Genomic DNA, 17,687 nt, shown 5'->3' with positions numbered 1-17,687 from the left:
TTTCCAATCTCGATACTGATTCCTTATAATTTTAATGTTAGTGATAAAACACTGACAATTTAATTACTATAAGGACATCTTAAAGTTTACAATAATACACATCCGGCAAAATTAGACAGTAATGACTGTCAATGTCATTTTTTCGTTTTTATTTTAGATATACATTAATTTCTTAAAATAATATTACAATAAAATGAAATGTATGAATAATATTAAACATATGGCGTAAAAAAATATCGGATTTGGTATTCAAAAATAAATATCAAACATAGATAATTCGAGAATAAAAATATCGATGATATCTGTCGATAGTTTTCTAACTACTATCGATATCATTATTTATCGATAATTTTTGCCCTTCCTTAAATAACACCAGTCTGCTTAAAGTAGCGTTGGGTAGTTGACGAGTTAAAGTAAAACTAATAAATATGCTTCGAAACTTAACAAAAAAAGTTTTACAAGGTCAAAAAGCCTATTTTGCTTCTGCAGCTGCACCGGCACCTCAAACTAATCCGGAAATACTATATACAGGGGTGAATATATTTTTATTAAAGAAAAAATGAATACTATTTTTATTTATCGTAAATAATTTATTTTGTAAATAACATATGAATTTTATCTAGCTATACTATAACAGTGTTTATTCAAATTAGATGCGTTATGATGATTATTTAGTTAATGATTATTTTTGTTATTTTATATATCTTTTTACATATCTGGTCACTTTAATATACTTACATAGCAGACGAAGATGTAATATTGGTGGATAAATAAGTGCTAAAATCTGAAGATCTTAGTTTTTGCAGTACATGTTAATCTTCTGAAAAATTTAGATTTGTTTCTAGTATATTTTATTAAAAAAAAAGTAATTGGTATTAATTTTATAACATGTTTATAGCACTTCCCCCTTTTTTACAGCTTTTTATTAATAATGAATGGGTCAAGTCATCAGACGGAAAAACATTTACTACAGAAAATCCGGCCACAGAGAAGATTATTGCAGAAGTACAACAGGCAGGCAAAGCAGATGTAGATAAAGCAGTTAAAGCGGCTAAGGATGCATTCAGGTTAAATCATTAGCTTTTATGACAATAATTTTCGAGGTTTCTAGTTGATGAATAACTGCTAATCTATAATTTTATTTATGAATATTTTTCACCATTCATAATATTGTTTTACAAAATATTTCATAATTATGTTAGGTTTAAATATTACATTGCCTATTAGCTTAACATCTAGAAGTTTTTATCTTAATAATAAAATTATTTTAAATTGAAAATAGATTGGGATCTCCATGGAGAAGGATGGATGCCTCACATCGTGGTTACTTACTGAACAAGCTGGCTGACCTGATAGACAGAGACAAAGTGTATTTAGCTGTATGTATAAAACTCATATTTTTTATTGTTATATGGAATTACAGTTAACTATTTTGCAGGACTAAACACTTCAGTTATTAAAGACTTAGAAATTTATATTATATTTAGATTCTCTTAAATGAAATGTAAACTATTATTTGTTTTCAACAAATATGTACTACTGGAAATTTAAATGCAGTCTTTATTGTACCTTCCATGTAGATTCAATATGTCACATTAATTTTACTTTTAGCTGATCTATCTTAAGTAAAAAAAGGATGTTGTCCTGATTCTATGACTGAAAGAGACTTTTAATTTTTATATCTTTGTTACTGGAATGTAGTCAGGTATAATATTTTGGTTCAGCAAGACATAGTTAAGAGGGTACCATCAAAGAAACATTTTACACATTATTTGGTTTATGTGGTATCAATATCAGCTAGTTGCAGATAATGCAACCAAAGAGATTTTGATTAAATTTATATTTATGAAATATTAGATAGACATTCTCTAACTAATAACTTAACTGTAAAAAAAATAATTATGTAATGCTTATCAATGCATTATTTGAATACATTACAGAAAATAATCTTATAAAATGCTTAAAAGTTTTCCATAACTTCTTATTAAGTGAAAATTATTGCGCGAATATTTACTCATATAGCATTTATAAATTGCTAAATAGCAATGCTATATAAAGTAACGCTGGAAGAATTATTCGATATAGCATAATTTAAAACTTTTATTTTGACTTTCAATTATTTCTTTTTTAATTTTATACTTACATATTCCACTCAAAATCTTTCGTTTGTTGAAATAAAATGGTTAATAATTAAATTTTTGGATAAAAGTATGATAATTTTGATGAAAAAATTATTATTACTTAAAATATATGTTTTAAGTAATATTTTTTAAAATTAATACGGTGTTAACTTTTTCATAACGTATTTTTTTGTTGTTTGTGTAATAACAGTGCGAATATAAATGCAAGTCATGTAAAGTGAACTGATAGTAGTATTTTATAACATTATATAAAACGAATATGATGACTAACGTGTTCTATTAAGATATTTCTTTGTGAGGACAATGAGAATATCGTGTTTTAATTACACTAGCATTTTTCTGTTGATTAGAATGAAATTTTGAAGCTATAAACTTCTAATACTATATTTGCAGGAAAACATTCGATGGTTGACGGTTCTTATTAAAAGGTCTTTGATCTGATCGTGGTCGTTGACAGGGGGCCTAATAAGAAAGCTCAAGTTCACCCAGAGTGAAACGGATAAGGCTATGCTCGGAGATTCGCTATGAGGCCGATCAGATATTTTGAGATTCGCAGAGGAAACGAGGATACCGATGAAACACGAAGAATTGCTCGTCGTGTGGCATATCACTCGTGCGATTGTTCTCCGTTGGGACCAAAAGTTTAAGGTTGCGAGAAGTCGCTGGATGCGGGCAGCACAAGACCAATTATCATGGTGATCATTTTGGAAGGCTTATATCTTGCAGTGAGCGTCTATCGGTTGATATGACGATGATGATCTGTATTATTTAGATGTGATTACATTGGTGTCTAAATGTTAATCTACACCTGTTGAGGAATAAACATTTTGTATTGTTTCGCTGTTTAAAAATAATAAAAAAAAACATTTTATATCAAATTTTATCATTAAGTCCCAAAATCCGGCACTAATACAGATAACGAATTTTTTGATTAAAGGAATTGTGCTTGAGCTTTTACGAAAATAGCCTCGTGTAAACGCATCTTTAAATTTTATTACAATCTAATCCTTTCACTTGTACGTAAAAGTACGGAGGAAACTGCAATTTTAATTCAAAATATCTTTATTCAACTAGCTAAGTTCGGTGTAGTCAGTCCGAGAGTAAGCTACCACTAGCTCGGAATACTAATCTGCTAAAAAGAGCCGGTCAGAAACACAACATTTTGCTCTTTTAAAATAAAATTTAACAAAGTTTGATGTATGCTATATTCACTCTGTCAAGCGAATAGTATAGGTATTCATTTCGGGTTTCATGTTTAGAGTTTGGAAACCCTCGACAATGGGAAACCATACACCGCATCGTACTTCGGTGACGTCGCGGGACTGTCAAAATATCTACGCTACTACGCAGGTTGGGCCGACAAGAACCATGGCATGGTACTACCAACAGATGGAAATTATTTCGCCTACACACGCCACGAACCAGTCGGTGAGTTTTTTTTTCTCTATTGTTTACTTAATAGATAAATTTTTCATAAATGTTCAATATATTTCTTAGATAAATTTAGTACGTAACCTTTTATATTCAAATGCATTTTCATGGCATTAGACAATGAGACGAAAACAGAATGAATACGCAAAGTTATACGCAGCTTCCATACAAATAAGCTACTAACGAATATAAACTAGTTATAGCAATAAATCCAATCATAAGTAAGAATGTTTACAGAATGATCAAGGTCGCCGTTGTAGCGCAAAGAATTGCAATAATTTGAAATAGCAGTGGGCGGGTTCCTCATACTTCGATAAAGTAACAACTCAAATGCTATAATAAGATTTATTTAATAATATACTTTTAATTTTAAATTTAGATTTAAAACTAAGATGTCATTTGGAACTGTATCGTAGGCTTAGGTTAGGTGATTACGTCGTCTTTGATCGATAACAAGTTGAATAGTTATTTCATTAACTCTCGATTTCTATTGAACACGTGTTTATGTTGATTTCGTTTGAATACAGTTCCAATTTTATTTGAAAATCTGCGCGCCCGTTTCCAAATGTACTTTAATAACAATAGATTATAAATTACGTGTGATAGAATAGATTATTTTTTATTTATTTAATAATATTTTTTTTTGTTTGTAACTTAATTCGTGCATTTATGGGAACCCTTTAGTATCACACGATCTGTGATAATGTGATATATTTGATGATGCCTAAATTACATGAAAAGGTTAACAACGTATTTTTTTTTAATTTCTTTTTTAAAAAAAGCACCTGTTGGGTTACTGGCCGACTTTTATCAGCATTTTGAGCCGGTGTTAGAACGGGTTTAAAAATAAATAATTGAGGTTATGATAGTACTTATAAAGAGCTATGTGAACGATAAATTCGAATTTCAAAAAGCGAAATGAATATTTATAACAATAAATTTAAATAAAATTACACACATAAGAGTGAATTGCTATTTCCCTTGGTTACTGTACTTGAAAAAGACTTCGCCGATTTCTTTCATCTTTTTTATTGAGGGTCCTAATACATTGAGAAGGTATACTTATTTATTCTTATTACATAAAAAACATGGTTTTAACTCATATAACATATTATAGATTGCTATGTACAAGCTACGCATACAATCCAGTATCTTGTATATTCTAGTTATAAGTTATTCTACGTTGTATTAACTTTATTCAACTTGTTATTTACATTCCTTATTGTGATATCATTACTGTTTTAGTTTAGTCAATAAAATAATACTATTATTGGTGATATAATTAACATATACCTTAATTTTTTTACATATTTTTGGCTAGCGATAGTTATTACGCGAAATAAAGAATGTTAAGCCCTTAACCATGCCATGTTTTACGATACACGATAATATACGTAGATAAAACACGCATAGTTTGAATGCTAGTGCATAAAGTACGGTGATTCAACTCGCTTGCAATTCTGTTACTATGCACGATGTCTGCGGGTAATGGCCGCAAGTGTAAATGTCCGAAGCGGTGGGAGATTACAAGGTCGGTACAAGGGGGTATTTTTCTATAGATGCATTCAAGAGCGTTCTTTTTAATTTTTTCTTAACTTATATTGTCATCAATATATTAGGGGAGTCGGAAAGTAATATCGTTTATGTCGACATATTTAACAAAAAATAAAACTATCGATTTCACAGCTCCGGCATTGCAAATTTTGTTGTTTTGAATTGTTGATAATGAAAGTGAATATATTGTTGAATAGAAATAAAAACTGGTTTAAAATGTAGTCGTGTGAATTTAACATAAAAATGCGATAGTATTTTCCGGTCCCCCTAATATTTAGTACATAATTAATTTTATACTTTTAGTATTTCATCTATGTACATGCGGAATTAAAATAATTGCAACCAAGAATATTTTGTCCTATTTTTTTATTTGCTTAGGCACGCCAACACCACAACATATTTATCATCATATGTTTTATGTAATATTGCATAAATTATTTATTTATTATTCTTTCCCGTACACAGCCGAGGCCATAATTATACTACCTACAACCGTTACCTTAAGTTATAGTGCTATAAATTAACTAAATTATGTATTAAAAATAATAGAAAATATCTCTAAATAATAAAATTAGCGACTATTAATCGATCGTGTGCCAAATCTGAACAAAATGGTAAAAGACCATAGAGTTTTATGTTTATTAGAGTGTTTTTATAAAAATTCAAATGCAAAAATTGTTGATTCAAGATAGGATAGATTATATCTCTTATTGACATCAAGATGACAAAATAAAAATAATATGAGATTACATATTTAATAAACATTCACACATGTGTAAGGTATGTCATCTTTTATAGTCATTTACGGTATAGTTACCTTTTGCATACAAACGTTCTTTTACAATTTTTTTTAAATCTACCAATAGGAACTTTTTGAACATTATCTGGGAATCTATTATAAAACTGCACACATTGCCCAAAGATTAATTTACACTCCAACTAACTCGTTGTATCGATGAATCAAAACTCGATATTCGATGAATCGATTCTTAGATATACAAAATTTGTTTTTGCTTGTGTTGCACTATATTGTGCATATCACATTTTCTGGAAAAATCGATAGTTTCTGTAGATATGCAATACATTTTTGCAGACGTGTTGATAAGTAATAGTAAGACTTTAATTTCTGTGAATTCTGGCTTTGTTTTAATAAGCTTTTTATTACGAATACGAGCCAATACTTTATCGATAGGTATATATGTATCGAATATGAGAACTCCGGTTGTTACTCATTATTGACGGAGTAAACGTTTTGGGAGAAAGAACTGAATGTTATAACTAAGTTATGATAATGTTATTAATTCAGCCTTTGGATACGTATATATTGAATGATGTTTTGGTGATATATTAATATATATGTTACGTTGATATTACCTTAGATTTAGTAATCGATAATAACTATAATATACGTCAGATATACACACTCATATTATGTTAGTGATTATAATAAACTTCCAAGGCAGTTTCGAAGATTCTTCTTATGTTTGACTAGGAGCATAACAACGCCTTGATATATTCGAACGCTCTGGCTATTCAAGCGACAACACTCTCTGTCTATGCCGCCTGTGAGTAATTATAACGCAACTATGAATTAGGTCTTTCACCTACAAGGTGGTAAAACGATCTTTGTTAAGGTCGTCGGAAGAAGCTGGATGCGTCTTCACATTTAAAATATCTTTATTCAAATCGTTAATTATATTTACATCACCAGTAGTAAGCTACTATCGTTTCGGAATGCTGATATGCTGAGAAGAGCCGGCGTGAGACTTAACAGTTGCTCTTCTTAAATGAAATTTAGCCAAGTTTAATGTATATGTTATAACTTAAATAAATATTTATCGGTGTCACTGATCTATTATAAATTACCGGAAGCCAAAATACTATGAAAGTAGCTAAAATATCCGAAACGAGCCATATTAAAGGCCGTTAATTGTCTTACTTTTTATTGCAAGTGTGTAGAAGAGTGTATGTTGAAGAGATGGGTGCTCCACTAAAGCTTTTTATCTAACGTTATACCCATGAAATATATTGAGTCAATTCTAACACTTCAATGTTCCTGTAATATTCTGGAGGGAAGGCGACGAAAGTGAAGTGTTGAATGAAAGGATTAGGAAAAATGCAAACGCAATAAATATGACCGTGTACCCTAGAATGTGTGTATTAATTAAGAAACAATTTTCACTTCAAAAGTTTAAATTAAACGCATTTAGTTTTCTTAGCATGTAATACTAAATTAGTATTTTGGAACCAACGATGAACACATGACAAAGTACTATTTACATCGTCATTATTCCTATTACGGTCAACTTTAAATATAAATGAGGTATCGTCAGCGAAAAGAATACACAGACATTTTACGAATAACTACAAGTCATTAATATAAAGTTGAAACAACTGCTCATATTGTAAAATTGCTTAGAAATGCTATGTTCAAGAGTAGATATCCCATATCTGAAATGACGACGGTGATATGTTTTGTAAATATAATTGTAACTTATGTAACTAAATTTTATAAAATTCATGGGTGCGTATAGTTAAGCCGTGTCATTGATAGTGACCAAGGTCAGTTCAGTACGCTGCCCTATTGTTCTTGATACATGCTAAACCGCACTTTATGGTCATTTTCATAAGACATATATTATACATATACTTTTTAACAAAGCACACTGTATTTGTATATCGTATGTTATGCAATAATTTTTAGACCAAAATAAAGCGATTTGTAGGCAAAACATACTTATATTATTTAGCATGTTTATCTTAAAAAATAAGAGGTTTTGATTGGTTCCGATTACTGCTGTAACAATTATTTAATGGATTCAGGCGTTACATTGCGGAAGTCCATCCTAAATAAGAAAGGACCAATATCTAGCCACCTCCGCACATGCAGTGGTTGTCGTGCATGAAAGTGCACCGCCCGCCAGCCCGCTCGTAAATGCGCATGCGACAGACAATGCCAACTACACAACCGCCACCGTAAATTCACTCAACACGTGTTTCACCCCTCCACGGGGCATCTTCAGGAGTTGTTACACAGATTAGTGCTAAACACCGAGTGACAATGTAGACAATATAGACGCAAACTGCAAGGCACATGCTTCCCCCAAAAATATCTATGGGGAGATAAACCATAATCGCTACACTTGTCAGGGGGGTTGGTGATCGCAGTGTGGTATGCGTATCATATACGCGAAAAACGCTGCTGTTCCTCCTCGGGAAACTTGTGAGCAGTGACAATCACATATAATTAATGGATCAAGTGTGAATTATAGAGAATGTAGTCCGTTACCGTAGGACTACCACATATCAATATGCTGCACTAATGAGGTAAATTTTAAATCACCTTACAGATTATTAAAAAAGGAGAAGGAAACATACAAATTAAGTATATATTTTCTATCTAAAATTTTTTTATTCTCAATTTTCTGAACTTTAACGTGTTTATGGCCAGGACTGTGTATGCCTACGATAAGCATACTTTTTAAAATTCGTGCAGTATTATCTAAAATCTACGACAATATGACACTTTGTGCGTTGTGTTGTGGAAGTGTTTAAAGAAAACAAAATTAATAGAACAGAATATTTTTATATGCACTTGTACGTTACTTGTAGGTAGGTATTTTATTATTATTCATACAAGTTGACTTAAAGGCGACATATTCAGACGGTGCAGGCTTAGAGCGGCCCTTCGCTATTACCGGTTTCTGCCTAGCGTTGGACTCTGCAATTTCATTTCCTTATAAACATAGATCAGGAACCTAGTATAGATTTTATTATGTATGAAATAGAGATATAAAGAATATGGACTCCTTTATAAAAGATAAAATTAATTTATTTAACATTTGAATTTTAATAGAACTCTTATTCGTCATCAACTAATTATTTATTTATTTTTAATCTATTTTAAATTTGAATCTGCCCGCAATGGGTCATAACTGTGGGTAATTTTCTGGTAATAATGAATACTGTATACTGTCTGTAATTATTGTTCTAGAAAAATCAACGTTAATTATTTATATTTCTTTTTCTGTTTAGTTACATGTGTTTTAAATATGTATATTGAAATTAGTGCCTACATGTATTGAAATATGTCCGGTGTAGAGGACGTCATGTTCATATCCTAATGTCATATCTCGATGAGTTCAAGCCGATTCCAGGGTTCATCGGGTATTTTAAGGTAGACCAGTTAAAGTGCAGAAAAATACTGGGGATTCACAAATCGTCAGCGAGAGTTTGTATAAGTTCAGCGACTATAGTAAAAACTTGTATATTCCATGTTCAGTACAACGTGTCGTGATCTAATCTTCTCGTTTTTTGTCTAGTTTTGGTAATATGGTAAAAATGTTGCTGTCTGTAGGAAGTTTTAAAGATATCCATGAGAAAAACGCCTAAGAATCTGGTGGACATTGTAGGTTTTTCGGCGATTGTAACGCTAGTTCAGACTTACAAACGAACTTGAAACGGACGAAATACGCTGATACGAACTCTGTCGCAATGCAAGATCCATTATTAGATCTATTTTTCAATTTTTTTTTTACTTTTGAGAACATGGTTGAAATGTAATTGCAGGAGTTCCACTGAAAACAGCTAAATTTTGAAAGAATGAGAAAAAAGGTGTGGGTATCTCTTTTGTAATGGATTTTATAATGTTCTCGATACGTGTCTATCATAAGAGTCTAATAAGAAGCTGCTCTATCAAATCTCTTTCTGATTACAGAAATAATAAAAGATCGATTAAAATCTTATATTTCCAGTTTGTTAAAATTATGCAAATTGTATTTTCAAAATAAAATTTAATTTATGCAAACTGCTTAGTATAGGAATATAGTAATCAATGATGGTATTGTTGCAGGTGTCTGCGGGCAAATCATCCCATGGAACTTCCCGTTGCTGATGGCGGCATGGAAACTGGGTCCAGCTCTTGCGACCGGCAACACCGTTGTACTGAAGCCGGCAGAGCAGACGCCACTTTCAGCACTCTATTTAGCTCAACTTGTAAAGGTATTTTATTTACCATCATAATCATCATTTTTGTGATAGAACTTTTAACACAAGAAAAATCAAATGAAATAGGCGAAATATGAATTGCAAACGACGGTGTTATCGCAAACTGCAATATCTTTCACACGACCATTGTTTAGATTTGATTACCAAGGAAAATTAAAACGAGCGGTGGTCAATTTATAGAATGGATTGAAAATCCATTGTACATTGAAAACTGGTAGAGACTGGTAGCCTTTATTACATAAGAGATGAGTAGACGAACAAAAATAAACAAAATATTTGCGGATTTGCAAGTTGAAGTTGCGGTGTGCACGACATTTAGTGCGTAGAGAAAATGAATAAGAAAAAAAAAGAAGAAACCACAATACGTAGAACAGATGGTGGCACAGATGGATGAAATTTTCTACGGATGTTCTAATTCGTCATATCTAAAAACTCCAATACCTTTCTCTATCATGTCATATTTTGAAAGCTAAACAGATACATTTTTACAAGTTAATGTTAAACGTCGCAGCTTAAGCTAAAGTAATACAGATAACTTATTAACAAACAATAAGTAACAAATAGCCGTATCTTAGCCGAAATTTATTTCGTATACTAGAAACACAAAAAGTGTATTTTCATTTTAAATTTGGGTGAGCATAAATGCTCCATAAATAGATATGGAAACCTAGTCTGACAATTGAGTTATGATGTTGTTGAAATATAATTAATATCAAAATGTAAAAAGTAACACTGAATATTAATTTATGCTGGGCTTGTCGTTTTTAACTTTAAAGATTTTTCATGATGATTATTGATATTTTATATCGTTAAACATAGTAATAATATAGAATGCACTCATATTAGCCGAAAGGCGCCAACTGCAAGGCATTGGTCTCCCCAAAAGATCGCTATGATGACCAGTCTTGCGTTGCACGCATTCAAAGACTGCCTGCGACCTTGTTTGACTCTCCACCTACTACGTCACACATACGTGACATTTGAAATAGACAGTTGACAGTTCAATCGTCGCGCCAAATGTTCATTATGTAATAAACCGGTAAAACAATTTTCATTACCAAACAAGTTGTTCCGGCAATAGTTATCTCGGGTCAAGTTTATCGAATTGGTTTCTTATAATGACAAAAACATTAACTACAATTTGAAATTATACCGTAAATATGTCAAGAATGTTATTATTGAAATGAAAAATAAATTAACACCACCCTTATTTTTAGATGTCATTAACAAGTGTGTGCTTTTAATCGACTGCCTATTCGAATTGATCTCACAAATAACCGGTTTATTGTCGTCGTTATTTGAGTTGTATGCTATCTATTTATTAGCGTACTCTTGGCGGAGAACGGAGATGTTTCACAGCCTTTTTTAAGTCTTCATTTCCTTAACATCGAGCCTATGTCATAATTACTATTTATATATTTTTTATAAGTAAATATTTCAAAAGGTAAATACGAACATTGATACGACAATATCATTGCAGCTATATGACGTCCATTTCCAGATGAAGGCCTCCCTAATGAGATTGTTTGGAAGCAGCCTGCATCCGTCGTCTTTTTACATATGTTTGTGATGCATCGCTTTAAAATTTTCATGGTCTCAATGACTCTCTAGAAAAAATGCTTAAAACTTTGCAATGTTTTTGTCTTATTTCTAAAGGTAAAATTAATTCTAATAAATTATCAATTTGAATTATTTATAAAAAAAACACATATGTGAACAATTAAAGCAAATCATATTGATTACCAAAGTTACGTAACTTCAGCACAGTTCATTGGAAAAGGCAACAATAACAGAATTGTAAACAATTTGCTTCAAAATATTTCACTACTATATGAACAACATATTCTTCGTGTGGTTGATAAGATAAAAACTGTTTGCCGCGCGATATCGGTCGTTGTGCATTAAATCGCTATAATTTAATAGAACGAATCATTTTCACCTCAGTATCCTCGTTGTGGACGTTAATATTTACTTTATGAGTAACTTGTTTGCGCCGATTCGAATAACAAGGACATGTGCATTATTTATAATAATATATCGCTTACTTCCGATTTCTGATATTAATACACTAAAAATAAAATAACATGTAAATATAGGTTAGTATAACAATAGTTTCATTTGTCCATTTTGAAACTATTATATTAATTGTGGCTATCTCGAATGCAGTCTGCATTGCCAGAATTTATTGAATTGTCGCTTTACAAAATATTAAATAAACTATTGTATCATATCTTCGAGTGATATAAATAAATAAATAATTTTCGTAATTTATAAACACTGTCCGATGTATGTATTACACAATTATAAAATTGTATCGTCTGAACTTACAAAATGGAAACTCCAAAGAGAACTGTCAAACGCACGAAGTTCACAGCGAACTGTCAAATGTGCAAAATTCCAATAGTAATACTATTTATTACAAATCTCTACAATAAAGAAAAGTTGGGGGGAAAAGTGGAAGAGATCGTTCGTTCGGCACTTGGAACCAAACTCTATGCTGCGCTCCACTAATAAAAAGGGTCAGGTGGCGCAGTATAATAAGGACAAAGATTACTCCGTGTCCAGGGAATCACGATCATCAGCAATGAGTAGGAGACGCGAGGAGGAGGGGGAAATATTTTTAACAAATTAAATCGCGGGTAATTTTTTATTTTTTTACGTTTTGACTGCGAGGTCATAGGTATAACTAAACATCCAAAAAATCTCCTTGTTTTCTTTTTGTTAGTAGAAGTATATGTCATCACATTAGATTTGTATATCTTGTTGATATTGTTATTAAAGAATTTTATAATTTCTTAGGAAGCCGGATTCCCTGCCGGAGTTGTTAACGTATTACCAGGGTTTGGAGACACCGGAGCAGCCCTCGTCGCTCACCCAGATGTCAACAAGATTGCCTTCACCGGTATAAAACAATTCCAACTTTTTATTTTGCTGTCAAACAATCGTGATGTAGTACACGCTGTCCAAAAATCAATTGTTTTTAGAAATAATAAATAACGTAATGATAATGCAATAAGAAAAGCGTTTTCAAAATTCGGATTACAACGTATTAAAATTAATTTATAAAAAACCTACAAGATGGGCAGACGGAAGACACTGGATGTAGGGATGCTTTCAACCGGTCTTATTGGAAAGCAATGGCAGACAATTATGTCCAACTGTGGACATTATTCGACTGTAATCATTGTAATGTATGTAAACGTCCATACAATATAGAAATGTATAGAGTCATTCCTATATTTTAGGGACGTTTACATAGTTACGAAGGTCAGCAGGAGTAGTATAAGTGTGTACATGTTGGAGGGTTTACAATTTTGTTGCATTATTTAGAGGCTTCCTTAAATCGCTTGACGAGGTTAGGCTCGTACAAGAAAGTAACACTAACAACAATACAATAGCATACTTAAATTTTATTGTACATTGTCGATCGATTCAAATGTTACATCCTTTGAAAACCGCATTATGTGTATTTTTTCGTCTTTATTACAATAGAGCCAAAGAATGTAATTTTATGTATAAATATGATATATTTCAAATTAAAGTATATTTCCTTTACAATTTTAATGCATATATATATCATTGTAATATCTGTTTGTATATTTAAATAACCGCTTTACTACATGCATATGAATATATATACCAAAATAGTTATTTTTTTTAAATTTTAGACTGTATATTTGTTCCAATATCTCTAAAATAGCTGGACCGATTTTGTCTAGACTGGCAGCTAGCTGATGTAATAAGGATTAAGTTATTTTTATTTTAGAATTTTTTTTAATTAAAAAATATCTTTTTTGTTAAATTCGTAAAAATGCATTTTATGAAAAAGGTTTACATGTGAGTTCCTGTTGAGAAAGTTGTTGTTCTGTTGTCCAGGGTCGACGGAAGTGGGAAAGGCGATTCAGCGCGGGGTAGCGGACACGGTAAAACGAGTGACATTGGAGCTTGGAGGCAAGTCGCCTAATATAATATTCGCCGACGCTGATCTCGAGTACGCCGTGGAAAAAGCACACATGGCCGTCTTCTATAACATGGGACAATGTTGCTGTGCAGGTAATTACTTAAATATTCTTATTATAATACGTGTAGTATAGCCACAATATAACGTACACAAATATTGCACCTTACACACTGCTTTATTATCATTTTTCTTAATCCATCAATGCCTGCATTTTATTAAACTTTTACAAATTTATTTATGGAACATTTTTGATCAAGATTCCGTAATCGATATGGTCAAATCTACCAGATATAATTTATACATATTTCTAGGTTCCCGTACATTCGTTGAAGATTCAATTTATGATAAGTTCGTTGAGTTGTCAGCGGAGAGGGCGAAAAAACGAGTTGTAGGCGATCCATTCGACGCAAGCACCGAACAGGGCCCACAGGTAATTATTGTGAATAACTATTCTGTTGCAGGAAACAAGTAAAACTCACACAGAAGGTATACGTCTTAAGCAAATAAGATGTGTGACATAATATAACCTTTTCTTAATCATAATATAATCTTTTATCAGAAATTAGGAGATCCGTAGATGGACGGAAGTAACCAGAAGAGATCCCAAGAGATTGATACGTTGAAGGAACAAATGGCCGTAGTCATGTGCAGTAGAGACCACAAAAGGCAAGCTCTGTTTCAGACGACCGTTCACATTATGAACAGGACGAACTTGTTAAAATGAAGAATACCATATGAATACAGTAATATTTACAAAAAGAAATCGATGGACGTAGGCCGTTACTGACCGGTCTTGTTGGAAGTCTATAGTAGAGGCCTATGTTTAGCTGTGGACATCCTGCAGCTAAAGTGATGATGATAAAATATTGAATACTTTTCTATAGACGACGATTAATTTGATAGTACACCAATACCTCGCTTTGCGTCGTTACGTTTTGCGTTTTTTTCGAAGTTGCGTCGCTGCTTAATTAGTACTAATTTTCACTGTGCGTCGTTAGATTTTCGAGGTTGCGTTGTTTTGAATCTCTAGAGTCATCCCTGCAGCTGACATGATAAATGATTCAAGGGGAGTATAATATGGAATTGATGTGTGTGCAGGTAGACCGCGAACAGCACGCACAGGTGCTGCGAATGATCGAGAGCGGCAAGCAACAAGGCGCACGGCTAGTGGCTGGTGGGGGTCCTGCGCCCCGAACTGGCTACTTCGTGCAGCCCACCGTTTTCAGTGATGTTCGCGACGACATGGACATCGCGCGCAAAGAGATCTTTGGCCCTGTGCAGCAGATCATGAAGTATCTATATTTTTTTCTTATCCTATAGTATCACAATACCGAATATATAAAATCTTGACTATAATTAATTCAACAGAATGTCCATGTCTTGTTTTATTATTTTTTGGATTAGCCTTTTAATTTTTTTTCAACATTATTCATATATGTCAGCATAATTATGTCCAGGGCTGTGTACTCCCACAATTTTATGAATTTTACTAATGGTTTTATTAAATCTGCTAACTATTCTAGAATACATTTTTATCGAACTTAAGTAATACAATTATTAAAGTACCCAGAAGTTTATAAATTAGAGCCTGTGGCTTAGGAAACCATAAACATAGGTATAAATATTTACTTTTGTATTATATTGCACGAAATTTTGTTGTTTTGCTGTAGGTGTGGCTATTTGAATAAATAAAAAGTCATCATTTTAGACGCAGGACAAAAAGGAAAAAATCCTTAATTCATCATAAGATCACGGAAGAGTTCCACAAATAAGATAGACAGACGATCTTGTTAAGGTTGGCGAAAGACGTTGCATGCAGGCTGTTTTCAACGAGTCCTTTTGGAAATCTATAGGGGATGCCTACGTTTAACAGTGGAGGTTCTACGGCTGAAATGATGATGATCAATTTGTCGGTTCCTTCATCTTAGCTTTGAGATCGACTGTGATCTTATTTCTTTAGTGGATCGAACCTAAGACCTCTGACTATAAGTCATTAGTAAAAAAAAATTATAAACTTCGCATAGCGGAAATATTGTTTTTACTAACTCTAGACTTGGTCATCTCTTACATGTGCTGTAAAATTAAATTCTTTGTTCCAGATTCTCGCAGATGGACGAAGTAATCGAACGAGCTAATGATTCGGACTACGGTCTCGCGGCGGCAGTTTTCACGAAAGATTTGGACAAAGCCAACTACATTGTACAGGTGTGATTGCTTGTACCTTCAATTATTATCTGATGGTCAATAAATTATAAGTTCCTTCTTCCGTTGGTCTCCGTAAATAAAAGTTCCAAAAGTTTTAATAATCATTTCATTTAGTGGTCAAAATAGAATATATAATATATATTTAGTCATTAAATCCCACTGTTACAAATCTTTACTATAATTAATTATGTTTATTGTTGAAGGGACTTCGCAGCGGTACTGTGTGGGTTAATGATTACAATGTATTCGGCAACCAAGTGCCGTTTGGCGGATATAAGCAGTCCGGAGTCGGTCGTGAGAACGGACCCTACGGAATCCACAATTACACGGAAGTCAAGGCTGTTGTTGTGAAGATCCCGGAGAAGAACTCGTAAAATGGATTATTCCACCACCCAACTTCAACAGATCAATGATCACTAAACGCCTTTTTCGCCCTTTACGAACTATAATTTAGTGGAAATATCTTTTTTTTTCACAATAGAACTGAAGTTTCAAAGTATAATAGACAGACTTACAAAGTCCTAGTCTATGCTTTTTTTACACTATGGTGCTTTTTCTTTGATTGACATAAAACTACCTCTAAGTAGCACAAAGATGTCAAATACACATTCTGTTTTCGAATTTGATTCATAATGCTATAAAATTAAACTATTATTACTTAATTTACATAAATGTATCTACTGTTAAGTGAACACATACAATGGATGACCTAAATCGTTTATTTCTGTTCTGTTCACATCCAAACATACTCTGTAATATTTTAATAAAAAGATAATGTTTTTTGTGACTTTTTATTTCTTCAACTAATATGTTAATTTTGGTAAAAGAAATAATATAGATTAATTATATGGTTTATTTATTATTTATGTACACCTATACGTTATACACGTCGAGTAAAGAATAGTTCTATATCTTAATTAGATACGAGCAATTACAAGTATCCTATTCGCTAATTTCCTTCCGATCCTGAGTATTTTATGTATCGATACTTTGAAACTAAGTATAAAGTAGGTGTCAATCGAATGTATTCGTATCGTTTATACGAGTACTTCTTTCCAAAACGACTAACAGCCTCCAGCAGCAATCGGCAACAGAGTACTTTCGCTCTTGATCGATAATAATATACTCGTACCTTACTTTTTAAACCACTGTGGTACTAGTTTTATATAGTTGATATAATATAAAAAGGTTTCCAGGAGGATACTCCAATACCGATCAGTGACTAATGAAAAAATCGGCAACGAAGATTTCGGTTATTGGTTTAATTGCAAGCATCTTGCAATGGTAAACAGCACTTCAACCGCTTTTAAAACTTACCGTTTCAAAAGCCGACGTAATTTGAATTTATTTGGCGAATTGAATCTGTGCTTTAAAAGCCGACCCATCAG

The 17,687-nt window shown here is 32.3% G+C and overlaps 1 protein-coding gene across 1 annotated transcript; it reads left to right on the top strand.

Annotated features, from left to right (window-relative positions):
- The first annotated feature begins 385 nt into the window (after positions 1 to 385).
- Aldh (Aldehyde dehydrogenase) lies at positions 386 to 16,732 on the top strand. Its single transcript, XM_068766690.1, has 11 exons — positions 386 to 533; positions 919 to 1,067; positions 1,283 to 1,379; positions 3,401 to 3,569; positions 9,979 to 10,127; positions 12,933 to 13,035; positions 14,010 to 14,186; positions 14,406 to 14,524; positions 15,193 to 15,386; positions 16,194 to 16,299; positions 16,503 to 16,732. The coding sequence occupies exons 1-11, from the start codon at positions 429 to 431 to the stop codon at positions 16,671 to 16,673; spliced, it is 1,539 nt and encodes a 512-aa protein (XP_068622791.1). The 5' UTR covers positions 386 to 428; the 3' UTR covers positions 16,674 to 16,732.
- The last annotated feature ends 955 nt before the right edge of the window (positions 16,733 to 17,687 follow it).

Source organism: Battus philenor, unplaced genomic scaffold (genome assembly GCF_028537555.1).
Source record: "Battus philenor isolate CCGP_79_NKW_IND1 unplaced genomic scaffold, ilBatPhil1.0.hap1 SCAF_21, whole genome shotgun sequence".
Classification (NCBI taxonomy): Eukaryota; Metazoa; Arthropoda; class Insecta; order Lepidoptera; family Papilionidae; genus Battus; species Battus philenor.
This window is presented reverse-complemented; position numbering and strand designations above follow the sequence as displayed.

Excerpts from the sequence above, each read along its gene's own strand:
- Aldh (XM_068766690.1), top strand. The coding sequence starts at position 429 with ATGCTTCGAAACTTAACAAAAAAAGTTTTACAAGGTCAAAAAGCCTAT. Across the intron at positions 534-918 it reads CGGAAATACTATATACAGGG|CTTTTTATTAATAATGAATG; the intron begins GTGAATATATTT and ends CCTTTTTTACAG. Across the intron at positions 15,387-16,193 it reads CCTGTGCAGCAGATCATGAA|ATTCTCGCAGATGGACGAAG; the intron begins GTATCTATATTT and ends TCTTTGTTCCAG.